Source organism: Thermobia domestica, chromosome 8, assembly GCF_964235325.1.
Source record: "Thermobia domestica chromosome 8, izTheDome1.hap1.1, whole genome shotgun sequence".
NCBI classification, from domain to species: Eukaryota; Metazoa; Arthropoda; class Insecta; order Zygentoma; family Lepismatidae; genus Thermobia; species Thermobia domestica.
This window is the reverse complement of record NC_137461.1, coordinates 274,098,098-274,113,339: the sequence shown is the minus strand read 5'-3', so window position 1 is coordinate 274,113,339 and position 15,242 is coordinate 274,098,098. Positions and strand designations below refer to the sequence as shown.

The window sequence follows — 15,242 nt, the reverse complement described above, 5'->3', positions numbered from 1 at the left end:
ACCAGAAAATAATGGAAACGTAATCACAGACATTACTAATAGTACATTAAAACTGTTTTGCTAAATGTTTAATCAAATAGTAAAACAAAAGTAGGGAGAAAAGAAAGAAAGAAAAAAAAAAAAGAAAAATTACAGAACAAAAGAAATACGAGGCACATCCAGAAAGTAACTTTCCCACGCATTCCATAGCTAGGAAACCGTATGTTGCGCAAAGCGACTGCATGCACTTGAGAGAGTAAGGTCCTAGCATGGCCCATGCGCCAGCGGAACTTCCCTAGTGCTGTCAGTAATGTCGTGGCAGTGGTTGAAGATGGATGTTCCTATTCCACCGCCCGCCGCTTGTGAAGTGCGAACAGTGATAGAGTTTTTGAATGCACAGGGTATAGCGCCGATTAATATCCATGCAGAATGGTCGCTTCACAATAACGGAACTCAGCGGTCAGTTCCCACAAATTTCCCGCTCCTTATTGCACACAATTGTCACGGAGCACCTGTGACACTCGTTCAAGAAGTTGTGTGCCAGGTGAGTGACGAAGCAACTGACTCCAGAACACAAAGCAAGCCAGCATCTGTTCTTACACCTCAAGAGATTCCTGTCAGATCAGCATCATCATTTTCAGAATGACAGAGAGGCGGAGGAGGTTGTCAAACAGTAGTTCCAATCTCAGGTGGCTGAGTTCTATGACACACGTATAGACAAGTTGGTTTCACCAGGCACGTAGCCAAGGGCGAAGGGGTCCGGGAGGTCCGGACCCTCCCCCCTTCGAGACTAGAAATGAAAAAAAAAAATAAGGAAAGATTAAACAAAATGAAATGAGAAAAAGAAGGATCGGCGTTAAAAATAAAAAGCTACAGCAAGCTTTTGGTTACTCTTTCTTTTGAGGAGATTTGTATTACTTGCAATACATGGTGGCGAGGTGAGCGAGATAACCTGGAAGAGTCAGGGAATTTGAAATTTCTAGAAAAGTTACAGAATTCTCAGAATTTCTGCTACTAGTCAGAGAGATTTCAAGCTTCCGAAAGCATAGTGCCGTTGTGTAACAGCGTGGACATTTTTTATCATAAGTTTTCGTCATCGCATCCTTGCAGTATCAATCATGTTATTTCAAAAACAATTTTCTACTGCTCCTTTAACCTGTCATTTGGAACAGACAGTAGTTGACGGAGTAATAAAAACAAACATTTATGTGGAAAAAAGTTGTTAACAGTTGATTCAACAGAGAAAGGAACGCAGATATTGTAAAATATTTTACAAGACATTATTGAGTATGTACTTTTTATAATAGTTGAGGTCATAATGAAAGGAAAATTGTTATATTTGAATAAAGAGAGGAAGGACGTAAATATTGTAAAATCTTTTCCAATACCTTTTTTATTATTTTACTCGACATTTCTTCATAGTTTGTTATTAAAATACTTATCAACATATCCTCATTTTATTGTTCTAACTAACCAATATTTGTTAATAGTAAAGTAGTTTAGATTGATCGAGCTTTGGGCCTTCAGAATTTCATGTCCCCCCCCCCCCCCCCCCCCGTTACGAAATCCTGGCTAAACGAACCAATATATGTTACTGTAAAATAGTTTAAAATGATCCAGCTCCTGGTATGATGACCACAGTATTTCATGTCACAGCCCCCCCCCCTTCCCTTCACGAAATCCCGGCTACGTGCATGGTCTCACGATATGACAAATGTCTGAATTCCGGTTGGTGAATATATTGAAAAATAGCTAAACACATCTTTTATCTGGTGCAATAAATGTTTCCATTCAGTTGGGTTTTGTTTCTGTTAAGGCCTTTGGGAAAGCTACGCTCTGGATACACCTCGTAAAATAGCCATGTGACGTGTAAGTAGGTTGCAATGTTGGAATTTTTGCCTTCCAAAATAGCTCGTGCTTGGAAGCGATGTTGTTATTTTTTTCTTTCTTTTGTTCTTTAATTTTTCATTTCTTTTCCCATACTATTTCTCCTTGCTATCTGATGAAGTATTTAGGGAAATCACTTACAGTGTTTGCTAATGGAAGCTATAGAATATATATTTATAGATCAACATTATGCATTGATCTTATATCTAGAAAGATTATTTCTTATTATTATATTACTTCGACCCTCTGAGGGTGTTCCTAAGTAATTCCTCTCCTTCTTCTTCTTTTTCTGTTTTTTCATTGTTCATCCACGTAGAGGGCATTCTTGAAATATCAGAACACAAACTCTGCTGATCACTTAATACATTTTTAATGTTACTTGTAGATTTTCACACACTTTATTCTTGGACATCTATTCTTGAAAACTAAATGTTAAACCACTTATATGGCACGTACATATAGTCTTTCAAACATAACCAATTCAATTTTTAACAATAGGTGTCCAGAAGTAAAGATGTGTGAGGATCTGCAAGCAACACTGAAAATTATTGGATGTTCATTTCAGCAAATTTTGTGTTCAGAGGTTCCAAGAATGTTCTCTACGTGCATAAATAACTACGAAAAGAAACAGCAGCAGGAGTGGAGTTATTAAGGAAAGCCCTGGAGAAAGTCGAAATCATATAACAAGAAACAGTCTATCTAGATATAAGATCAGTGTGTAATTTTAATCTATAAATATGTACTCTGTAGCGTCTAGCGTCTATTAAGAAACATTGTAAGTGCTTTCGCTAAATACTTCATTCATACGTAAAAATTTACATTTTTAAAAAAAGATTTGTGTAAGTATGGAATTGCATACGATTACAAGACGAGTGGGTATGGAGGTAAATTCAGTTGAGAGCTGTTTCCATTCAGATTGTGTCCATTAGAACTCTGTCATTCGCCATTAGTACTTTTATCCTATTGTAATAGTTGTACACTGTTTACATTGTTAACAAGGGTTAGGACATATCCGCCAATATTAATTATTTTCTGTATACATTTAATATCTGACGTGTGCCTTAGGTTGGGAATTGCTTTTATAGATCATGTATTAGTTCCCTCTTGGTCACATAAAACTGATTTGTTGGAATCTCCGAAAGTAGGGGTAACCACAGATAGTTTTAGGGCCCAGGTTGTGACCATGATATTATTTCAGAGGGAGGGGGGAATTTTTCATTAGAAATGATACAATCGAAGTAAATAATTGTGAATTGGGGAATGAAAGATGTATTTTGGGGTAGAATTGCAAATTTGGGAGTCAGAATTGTAAATTTGAGGTAAAAGAACTAAATTTCAGGGTTGCGCCCAAATCCTCGGTGGGGATCGGCATCCCTGTGCGAAAACCAAAGCTTTATATATGATGTAGAGATCATCTTTAATATTCCAGTGATTTAATTTCATTTGTTGTAACGTCTGTAATGTCATCATCATTAAGTAATCTGCTACATTTGCATTTATTTATTTATTTATTTATTTATTTATTTATTTTTTTTTTATTTTTATTTTTTTTTTTTTTACAAGCCTCCATTACTGCACAATCCTCTATTAATGTTACTCATTTTGACATACGAATTATTTTTTTCTATATCGCCCATCAATTGGAATACTTTCGTTCCACCTTTTTCTTCTAATAAAGTGAGTTCATAAAAGTGTAAATATTTTAAATAAATGAAGACATTCACGAAAATATCTAATATTACATGCAAGTCAGAATATAAGGTATATTTAAAAATGTATCTAAAATATATACGACAGAAACTAAAGAATAATGAAGCGGGACTGGCAAATGAGTTAGTGACCAGAATATAGCTAAAACATAATCATACATAGCAAAGAAGAACATTATAAATAGATTAAAAATAAGTACTGACCTTATATCCAGAAATATTATTTTTCTAGTTGTATGATTTCGATCGAATCAAATTAAAATGCAAATAACCAACTGTTTATCGGTACATAGTTCAGTTGTTTTTAAAACATTCAGTTACATTTTTTTTTTAAAAAAAATGGGAATATCAAGTGTAATTGTAAAATAAAAATGTTTTCTGAATAAGTTACAATATGTGAAAAGACTGTAAGAAGGGGTGTAAAATATAGGAAAAGTTGGAAACAGTTGATCTACAACTAAAAATTAACATTTTTGCATGAAATTCCTAAAATAAACAAAATCTAAAATTTGTGTGAATTATACTTTCTTTTCTGATTAAAAATAGATTTTCTTATCGCTTTTAAAAGTAATAATGGTACAATATTTTAACAAAGTTAATATCTCACCATTGTTGAATTTTGTAATCGTAGATTTACCAGTGTGACATGGAAACAAGTAATAACAACAATTGTGATTTTTTTTTGTTCTTTGTTGTAGATGAGTGGGAGTGCTTGTTTGATGAGTTCCAATGTCCGTCCCGTCGCTGTATTCCAGCTTTGTGGCAGTGTGATGGGAAACCGGATTGTGATAATCACACCGATGAGTTCAATTGTCCAGGTAATGTAATTAAGATTGGAATAGGAGATAGTTGATATTTTCATGTACTACCACACTTAGTTAAGTAACAAATAAGGTTAATAGCAAGTATCCCCTTGATTAGTTCTTCGATAATTTATTGTAATATCAAAATTCTATTTTAATTACAAGTTTGAGATTCCTTCACTTTATGAATCTTTCAGAGACACTTGCATTAAATACAATTCTACAAGTATAATAATAATAATAATCTTTATTTCAGTGGCGCGAACAGCTTGTTAGCAAAAATACAGCATATTGTGTGATATCAGAACATTACATTACGATGGAATAATAATGCTACTACTAATAATAACAGTAATAGTAATAAATAAAAAACGGTAAAAAAAAAGAGGAGCACTAATATAAAATAATGTAGATGGAAGTCAATTAAGCAGAAGTAATTCCTTGTCAACGCTGTAAAAAAAAAAAAAAAAAAAAAAATCCATCTAAAACAACGAAAAGCTAAAAAAACGACTATCAGTCAGATCTCATAAAATTTTCACTTGCTCAATACAGTAAGTTTAAATTTATGTACTTAGAGAGTCTGTCAATCTTTTTAAAATTTTACATTTCCAATTCAGAGGAACTAAAATCGTGCTATGATTTGGTACTTTGAAACCTGTGCTTCGTAAACAGTATTCAGTGATGTATACATTATCTAGTATTTTTTGCATACATACTTTGTCAAAATCTTTTCTCATATTCATAAGACTCCTCAAACACCAATAATCATTCCAATATTCATAGCTGTGTGAATAGTAGCTCATTTTCATCTTAAAAGGTAGAAATCGAATAAAACATTTTTACACGGATTCTATCGTGTTTGTTAAAGTTTTAAAAGCGTTGTTCTATATTACCGGCTGACTTCAATAAGCAAAACAAAAGAAACAAGAAAATCAGAAACAAAAAAGTCCTTGCTTCTCTTTCTACTGCTAGTTCCAATGGATATGTTAAGTATTCTTGTTACTTCCGATGTTAACGAAACTGTAAGGTTCCAATACTTTCGCTTTTGATTTCAAATAGTACAGATGCTAGGTGAAGAAACCACAGACTGGTAATAACTTCACATTTATTTTAAAGCAATACTTTACCTTAATTTTTTTATCCTTAATGAATTTATTCTTCAAAATTCTTTGTATCGAAAATTTAACTTGCTAAGTTTTGTATCGAATAAACTTGCTAAGTTTTGTATCGAATAAACTTGCTAAGTTTTGCACTATGTATACCGGTCATTCTAGCAGCTGTACAAAGAGCATGTACTTGTCACTCATATTCTGTTTGTTAGGAAAATTTGAATTTAAGTGAATGTTGTTTTCTGTGGTTTATGATTTATATTTCCTAGATGAAATAGATGTGAAGGAAGGGTTGAGTGAGACATTCCATTAAGATTTGTTACCTATTTAAGGAGTAATGTTGAAGATAGCAACTGAGCCGAGGAATATCCTACATCAAGCAATACAGATGAGGAAGTAGAAGAAACTTATGAGCAAATAAAAGAAGTATTGATAAAAGTTCAAGACCAGAACAATTTAATCATCATGGTTGACTGGAACGCAGTAATCGGCGAAGGTAAAGAAGAGGATGTAACTGGGAATTTCGGCCTAGGAGAAAGGAGTGCGTGAGGTGCACGACTAGTTGAGTTCTGCAAAAGCCATAATTTGACTGTAACAAACACTCTCTTCGAACAACCGCTAAGAAGAAGATACACACGAATAAGATCAGTAGACAAAGAAAGATACCAAATAGACTATATACTGGTCCGACAAGCATTTTGAAATGAAGTGAAGAACAGTAAGAGTTACGCAGGAGCAGACGTTGACTCAGACCATAATTTAGTTTTGATGAAGAGCGAACTCCGACTAAAGAGGAAATCAGTGGTAGCACCAAATAAAAGATGGAACACAATCAAACTAAGAAGAGATGAAAACATGAAAAGGGAATTCGCAAATGCGACAGACAAAGAGACGTCTAAGGTAGCTTTAGTAGGGGATGACATCGACTCAAAATGGGAAGCCACGAAAGCAGGGATTATAAAAGCTGCCTACGAGCACATAGGAAGAGAAACGAGAACCCAATATAAACCCTGAATAACAGCAGAAATATTGGAAATGATGGAGAAAAGAAGACAGTTCGAGATAACAAACAAAGAAGAGGAATACAGAAGGTGCAGAAATCACATCAACAGAGAAGTAAAGAAGGCCAGAGAAAACGGCATAAACAATTTATGCAAATAAATTGAGGAAATTCTAGTCAAAGGCAATACAGAAACGACATATAGAAAGGTTAGAAAACAGTTCGCTGGGAGAAAGAAACGCACAGACATTATAATAGACAAGGACAGAACAATGCTAATAGAAGAGGAGCAGATAACAAGAAGATGGAAGGAATACATTGAAGAACTCTACAAAGGAGACAGAGTGAACGAAAAAGAGATAGAGAAGGAAGATGACGTCGATAAAAATGTATTAGGACAATCAATTTTACAGAGCGAATTTGACAGTGCTTTGGAGAAAATGCAGCATGGTAAAGCCCCAGGAATAGATCAAATACCAGCGGAAGTGATTAAAAATCTCGAATTAGCAACAAAGAAGAAACTCGGGAAAAATACTAAGAGACTTCGAGAAAAGCATATTGGCACCTATCCCGAAAATAAAAAGCGGACGGAAATGCGAAGAACACAAAACATTAAGTTTGCTTTCCCATGCATCAAAAATACTGTGCAAAATTATCGCACAACGAGTAGAAGGGAAAATCGAAGAAAGGCTATCGGAGGACCAGTTGTTTGGATTCAGGACAAAAAGGGGAACAAGGGAAGCAATACTGAGTCTACGGTTGATCATGGAACAGCACATCAGATTAAATAAACCAATTGTAATAGCATTTGTAGATATAGAAAAAGCTTTAGACAACGTAGATTGGAATATCATGTTCAGAGCGTTGAAGAAAGAGATCAAAAGGAAGCAAGAATAAGTAAAGGAGTGCGGCAAAGATGTGGACTTTCAACTCTCCTGTTCAACGTCTATATAGAAAAGGCTATGAAAGAGTTCTTTGATAAAAACGAGAAAGGCGTAAAAGTAAATTGTCAGGACTTCAGCACAATAAAGTTTGCTGATGACATAGCACTGATAACGGAGAACGAAAAGGACTTGCAGGAAGCACTTTCAAACTTGAACGACCAACTGAAAAAAAAAAAATGCAAAGTGAAGATAAATAAGAAGAAAACCAAAATGATAAAGTGCACAAGAACAGGACAGGAATAGCCAAACTTATGGCTAGAGGGAGGCAAAATCGAAGACATTAAGACATTCCCCTATTTAGGAAGTATAATATCCTCGGACGGAAGAAGTGAAAAAGACGTAAGTTCAAGAATAGCGCAGGCTAAACAAGCATTCAATAGGAAAGGAGGACTACTAACATCGAGAAATGTGTCGTTGGATGTTCGTAAACGATTTACTAAGACGTTGATATGGAGCGTGGCGTTTTACGGATCAGAGACGTGGACATTGAGAAAAACTGAAATATCCAAGCTGGAAGCATTTGAAATATGGTGTTGGCGCAGAATGCTACACATATCATAGGCCGAAAGGAAAAGGAGTGAAGATGTAATAAACGAAGCTAATGAAGGACGACAGATCATGAAGATAATAGAACAAAGAAGAAACAGCTTGCTTGGCCATCTTATTCGGCACTCTGATTGGATCACCGTGCTGATAGAGAGAAAGGCAGAAGGAAAACCAGGGAAAGGAAGACCAAGGATAGAATATTTAGATGTAGTTACGAAGAAGAGGCCTTATCGAAGTATAAAACAGCTCTCCCAAGGGAGAGAAAAGTTTTAAAATTTCCATGTTGTCCACCAACCTATGGTTGAGGTGAACAAGAAGAAGAAGTAGGTGTATTCTGCAGGAAGCTTACAAAGAGGGATGACTGGGAAAATCAACAGTATACAGGTCATTTAAAGAGTCTATTAACTGTTGTGAATTCTCGCTCTAATCCCACACGAAAAAAGGCCTGCAATTACTGTATCAGTGGTAAACAGCAATATTAGAAGCACTAGCATATGCAACAATAGACGCCAATTAAATACGATACAACAGTGTTTGCAGACACCTATGGCACGAAAACCAATTAAACATTGCACCTTGGTGGCTCTAAATAATAGATGACCAATCAATTATTTCTTACGTACAAGAAGTGAATGTGGCCATAATCCCAGTCTTCATATAATACTGATTTGTCCCTATGTGGCTTTTGGCTATTTCTGTATTTAAAAAAAGCAGTTACGTGGAACAAAAGTTGAGACCAATCAACAGCTCATAAGAGCTTGTCAGGAAATCTTAGACAATATTCCACAAAAAAGAATTCCATAAAACGTTTGGAAAACTGCAAGACCCCTGGGACACGACATTTTCGAGAAAAAGTTTATATATTCCACGGAAAATTTTGTTCCACGTAACTTAAAAAAACAGAAATAGCCAAAAGTCATATAGGGACAAATCAGTATTATATGAAGACTGGCATAATTAAGGCACGTATCTATCTTCTTTCAACACTTCCTCAGTTGTTGTGGAACGTCTTCATAGATCAAAACACAAAACATCCCATTATAAGTTTCGTATTTAGTACATTTCTTTCGAAACGTAGCAGAAATAAACGATGCCGGCAATACTGACACAAGTACTTCCTCGTCGATCGATCCTATCATGTAAAAGGACGAAGATACTCTTTGCAAATATATTGCGTTTCGATTAGTAATTATATTCAGTTACGTATCTTTAATAATAATAATAATAATAATAATAATAATAATAATAATAATAATAATAATAATAATAATAATAATAATAATAATAATAATAATCTCTTCATGAGATATTGTTCTACCTTATCTTCAAATCAGACTAAAAGAAATAATTGTAGGTGTTGAAAGGTCTCGTTGAATTGGAACTAGAGCAGAGAGAAGAAAGACTATTAAAAAAAGTATTTTAGGAAAAACTAAGAAATCTCTATGCACCAAATATATTACATTAAATCTGCGAGACTTTGTATGACAATTTTATCAATTTATTTAAATTAGGTAGGTGTATCCAGAAGTTTAAATTATGCTTTTAAAAATACATGTAATTTATTTATTTATTTATTTATTTATTTGAAGGTCAAAACTTAATTCTTGCAATTAACTCATTATATATACAGATTCAATGTAACTACAGTATACCTGAAACATGTACACATACGCGCTCTAAAATTAATGTGAGTCATGCTGTGAGACTCCTGTAGAAATAAATGATTTATTTGTATTAATGTTGGCTTTTTCCTTCCACTGTTTAGGATCTTGTGGAAACGACCAATACCTGTGCCCTGAAGGCTGGTGTATTCCAATGACATGGAGATGCAATGGAATACCTGAATGTGTTGCAGGCGATGATGAAAAATTGTGTGGTAAGTAAATACATTTTCTAAGCAGTACGTGTTATCATTTTTTCCATCTTTAATCTAACATTTGTTTTCTCGTTGATAAATAATATATTTATAATTGTTATCAAATGGGGTATATTTTAACATATTCTATAGAATCGATTAACCACTCCTTGTTGCATTGAATTGAAGTTTAGCGTCCTGTACAGCAGTGAGTCTATATGAGGCATAGACCTAAAATTGAACGTTTAATCCGAACCACATGAGGTCCCATTGGGAATCGAATCCAGTTTTTCTGTGCCTGAGGTACATACGCTAACCATATAGCCATGGGAATACTGCTCGTGTCATCGCCGAATACGTACGGAGTTCTTACCTTCCCACAACGGTGCTACAAGCGAAGCACGTTTCTACAATCTACGCATCCATATAATAACTAGTTGCGAACAGCAACAAAGTCATTCTGAGCGATGTTCAGCGTGGTGTCGCTACTGTCGATTGATCAGAAACGAAAGATTATTTATCAAATTTTGTAATTGTTTTCATTATTTCAATTTCGTATTCGTACTTGAACAACTGGGAGAATTAAAAGAAAAAGAAACTAACACTTAAGGTTTCAAACATACTTCATTTAGAAGTTTTGTTTTATAATTAAATTAGAATTCATGTCCATATTTGTATTATTGCATTGGCAGGTTTCCATTCATTGAAGAGTTGGATTTTTTAAAGAATCGGCAGTTGCTGATGCGAGCCGGCAAAAACAACAATAGGCGCCGTCAGGCGACAGGGATTAGGTCCGTTGTGTAGTTTCATGAGAACCCGCAATAAACTTTACTTTAAAAAATAATAATAATTTGAGTTCATATCATGATCTGTATGGTTTCTTTGAAACAAAGTTCCAACAGAAGACTTCTTAAAAATATAAGAAAAGTTTCAGTTTTATCTTAAGAGAGAATTGTGTTGGAGCTTCCGTGTATCCGAACGGTTAGCACGTATTTATGTTGTAGTCCTGGGTTTTATTCCAAGTGTGAGTACAGAGTTTTCGGTATCTTTTGATTCAAATTCGTTAGGTAGTTGGGAAGTACTTGAACTAAGAGATAGCAAACTCTAGTCTGAAAACTTAAAAATAAGTATAATGGAAGTCGATATGCTAAGAACACATCATCCAATCAAAATCCATCTGGCTAGCGTCGTCTTTTGAGGGCCTGAATACTAGAGAGTTTTGTTTAAATTTCTTTGATTGTTGATTTTGCTTTTATTAACCGTTATCGAGGCTGAAATACAGAAGACGAACTCTCAACATAAGTGAAATAATTAGCGAAATCTCTCAGCATCTCATGAATTATGTATCAACACTTACGGAGAAGTGTTCGAAACAGGAACACTAAGCTTGTGTCATGAATTATGTATCAACACTTATGAATAAGTGTTCGAAATAGGAACACTAAGCTTATGTCATGAATTATGTATCAACACTTATGGATAAGTGTTCGAAACAGGAACACTAAGCTTGTGTAATGAATTATGAATCAACACGTATGGATAAGTGTTCGAAACAGGAACACTAAGCTTGTCTTTAACTACATTCAAAATAATCTGTATCTAAGATTTGATCCAGTTGGAATAATGTCATTGATAACTTTACTATTGTCATCAAGCACAAAAGAAGCACAATGGATTAACACGTTTACAAGGGCGCCGATTTCTCTGTAAATTTGGGGGGGGGGGGCATTCAGATGCAGAAGGTATATTTATGAAGATTTTAAGACAAATTGCACTCAAATTATGCCAAATATTGTATATTCATAAATACAATAGGGGGCCCACATGAGCTTTGGGGGTGCCGGGCCCCCTCGTAGAGAACTCTCGTGGATATTTTCAAGATGTTTTTATTTACATGTTAGAGTATCATACGTGTTACTTGTATGAGGAATGAATCGTAGTACTGCTCATTCTTGCTTTAGAACAATGTATAACTTTTTTGCGACCAAAGTAAACACTTACCGGTATTACTATACTCCGCGTCACCCAAATTGGCGTACGGCGTCAGCCAATAAGCTCTCAGTGCGCTGTTACCAAATCTTCAGTGAATCAAATCGTTCGTAATTGTCTACGATTAGATTTCTTCCTGAACGTTTAGTAACAGCGCACTGCAAGCTTATTGGCTGATGCCATACGCCAATTTGGGTGACACGGAGTATAGTAGCTTGTGTTACAATATAATGTATTTATTGCGTTCCGTGTACGAAATACATGTGCAAATTCCACCTTAGTATGAAACATGTCAGAATGATTAACCTGATTAGTACTTATTCTGTTTACATATAGTTAATCGATTACAGTGTATTAACCTACTAATTACATAAATGATATTATGTGAAACAAGTAATAATTGCAGTATTTGTCTTAGAACTATTGTTTGTGTTCTTCTTTTAAAAAATCACCGACAGAATAAAAGACATAAGTATTTGCCTTGGTCAGATTTATATTTAAGTAATAAGGGGGTCTACTGTAAAGTGAGATATCTTATATATTTTATTTGCAGATTGCTCATTGGATCAGTTCAAGTGTAAGAGTGGTGGATGCATTTCGAAGTCTCATGTATGCGATGGAGTAGAACACTGTCCGGACTTCAGCGATGAATGGGATTGTGTAAGACTCCATAATGAGACCATGAAATTAGAAATCAGGTAAGGATTTATTTAAATTCTTTTAAGTTATTAATATTTGTGGGAGACAAATCTATTGTAGTACTGATACATATGAATAACTGCACTAAATTTTGATGATTTTTACCAGCACATCGGAGACAAAATCACCAGCCGTAGTACTTTGCTAATAACGAATGACATTGCCTCTGGCCTGGATTCTATTTAGAAGTGTAATTAGGTGTTGCAGGTAATGCGAATCTACTCACCGCGTAGTTTCAGCAAATTGTCGAGATGCTTTTTTCCGAATTTTATCCATAGGTTCAAAGAGATTTTCAATTGAAATTATTTCTGGGAATTTTGCAGGTAATTTTTTGTAGGACATTGCATTGCAAATTTTTGCATAAAAACTCAGAGTATCAATTATCTGCAAATTCTTATTGCTTATCATTAATTAACCTAAAACACACCTGTTGCAGTAATTTTATGACGACAATGTTGGCAGGGGCCGCGTTGCATTAAATAGCCTTTTTACATGGCAACACTGCATCAACTTTGTCGTATTTTCGCACCTATGGATAAATGTTAATGCATACTGTACATATACACAGGTATTCACCTGCAGGAAATCAGTTTTCTGTAACTGAATATTGATTTTCTTCATTTTGTATACTTTTTATTTTACACATTTGGTACTTTTTTCGTTACTACACAAAAAACGTTACAAATTCCAACATTGGTCATAATCTCAAATACATCCGCTTACATTTGTTTCAAATCTCATGTCTTTATCGTTCTTGGTTCAGAAGATATACACAATCAAACTTTAGGTTGCGCAAACTTGTGGACACACTGTACTAACGTGTTGAGATTTTAATAGATTGAGATTTTAATTATTCTTATTTCGCAGATTTTTGTTTTCTGTATCGTTAGTAGTAAAATTTGGGTTCTTATGATTGATTAATTTGCTTGCGTCAGATTAATGTGTTAAATTTGTATTTTCTTTTCTGTGCAAAGGTTATTTTGTATTTTCAGTCAAAATGTATATCTTTTACATGATTTAATGAATGTCTTAGGTATTTAACATTACATTTTACTATTCGGAGTATTACACTATATTTATTATGTCCAATTGTTCAATGTGCAATTGTTTCAGAAAATTCTGTGCAGTTTTGCAATACGGATTCACAGTATAAGTAGTAGTAGAAGTAGGAGTAGGAGTAGGGGTAGCAGTAGGAGTAGGAACGGGTTAGAAGCCCCGCAGGGGTTGGTTGTGTTCTGTTCTCGACATAAAATGGGCAAATTAAAGACTTGCCCAAATTTTTCTGTGCATTTTACAATCTGTGGATCCGTATAGTAAAACTATACCATTCTTTAAAGTTCTTTTAGTGTTACCATTATTATTTTGAATTCTTATTTTAAATTTTGAAGTTTTATTCATTTATTTTATTTTATTTTATTTTATTTTTTCCACTAGAACGGACAATGGCGCATGGTATCAAGTATGTGCAGATAGATGGGACAATGACTGGAGCAATTTGGCTTGTCAGAGCTTAGGATATAGGTATGTATTTTTTATTATTACTAATCTTTTCACACATTAGTTTTTATTTGAGTTTTCAAGAGTATTTTATATTCGAATTAGAACGGATATAAATCGCTTATTTTTAAATTTAATTTACTAGGACTATTGTATCGAATTCCTTTGATTCTATACTTTATGAAAAATGAAGTTGTTTGAAGATATGGTGCCCCTCCGCTTTTACTAAAAATTTGGAAAATTTACAGGAAGAACGAAGTAAAGTAAAATGGTGACTTGGAGTTCTTATGTGACCTTTAGGTGCGTAAAGTTGGGAGTGAAGTTGTGTTTAATATGATAAGTTATATGTAGAAGTACTATTTGCAAGACGCAGAAGCTTTCGATGTTTAGGAGCATGGTAATCATATAACTTGGCGAAAATGAAAGGTAACGTAACCTAACCTAACCATTTGGATTTAATGTTTTAAAAGATAGCGTAACTTAACCAAACCTAAACTAACCTAACAATTTTTAATGTTCTAAATGCTTTTCTATAGGTTTGAAACTGGAGGGACACTAAAGTAAGTTAAAGATATAAATGTGGATATAAACTGTGAATTACTTAATTATAAATCCAGACCAAGGTATATTTATTTATCAATTACACCAAGTATTCCACTGTTATAACCGTTATGTTGTATGGCAATCTGTATTCCCCGGCTTTTAGCTACTTCTAACATAATATTTCAAATCTTAATATCTACGCAACTATTAATGTTTGGTAATATTTCTTTTCTCCAACATATACTTTGTAACCAGGGCCATATTTAACATTTGTGTCGTCCCGGGCTATTAAAAAAAGCGCCCCCTCAATATCAATTAATGCCGATGTAGAAAATTTGCGGTAGTGAAGCGAATAATCAATATTTAAGTGGAAGAAGAAAAATAAAATATACATACAATAACTAAACACTTTCAGCTAATAAAACTATGGTTAACTTGATTACTTACCAATATGAGGTCAATACTAAAGAAGAGTATGAAAAATATCTGATCCGAGGAAATTTGCCACGCCATGTTGGTCCATGCATAATTACGGCACTTTTCGTAACGTAGTGTATTTCTTCGTACTTTGGTTCCCATGCACCACAAGAAGATGCATTGCCGTCATTATTATTCAACCTTGTTCTGGAGTAACTAGAAGAAAAATCAAAGACAGCAACCAGAAACTACAGCTAAATGGTAT

At 34.2% G+C, this 15,242-nt stretch overlaps 1 protein-coding gene across 4 annotated transcripts in view; it reads left to right on the top strand.

Moving 5' to 3' along the window:
- LOC145693640 (uncharacterized) overlaps positions 1 to 15,242 on the top strand; it is a 389,003-nt gene that overhangs the window by 359,155 nt on the left and 14,606 nt on the right. For all 4 annotated transcript variants that reach the window (XM_081769825.1, XM_081769827.1, XM_081769829.1 and 1 more), the window contains 4 exons: positions 4,274 to 4,393; positions 9,743 to 9,853; positions 12,375 to 12,519; positions 13,955 to 14,041. In XM_081769825.1, the coding sequence (XP_081625951.1) occupies positions 4,274 to 4,393; positions 9,743 to 9,853; positions 12,375 to 12,519; positions 13,955 to 14,041 (463 nt within the window). The remainder of the gene's footprint in view (positions 1 to 4,273; positions 4,394 to 9,742; positions 9,854 to 12,374; positions 12,520 to 13,954; positions 14,042 to 15,242) is intronic.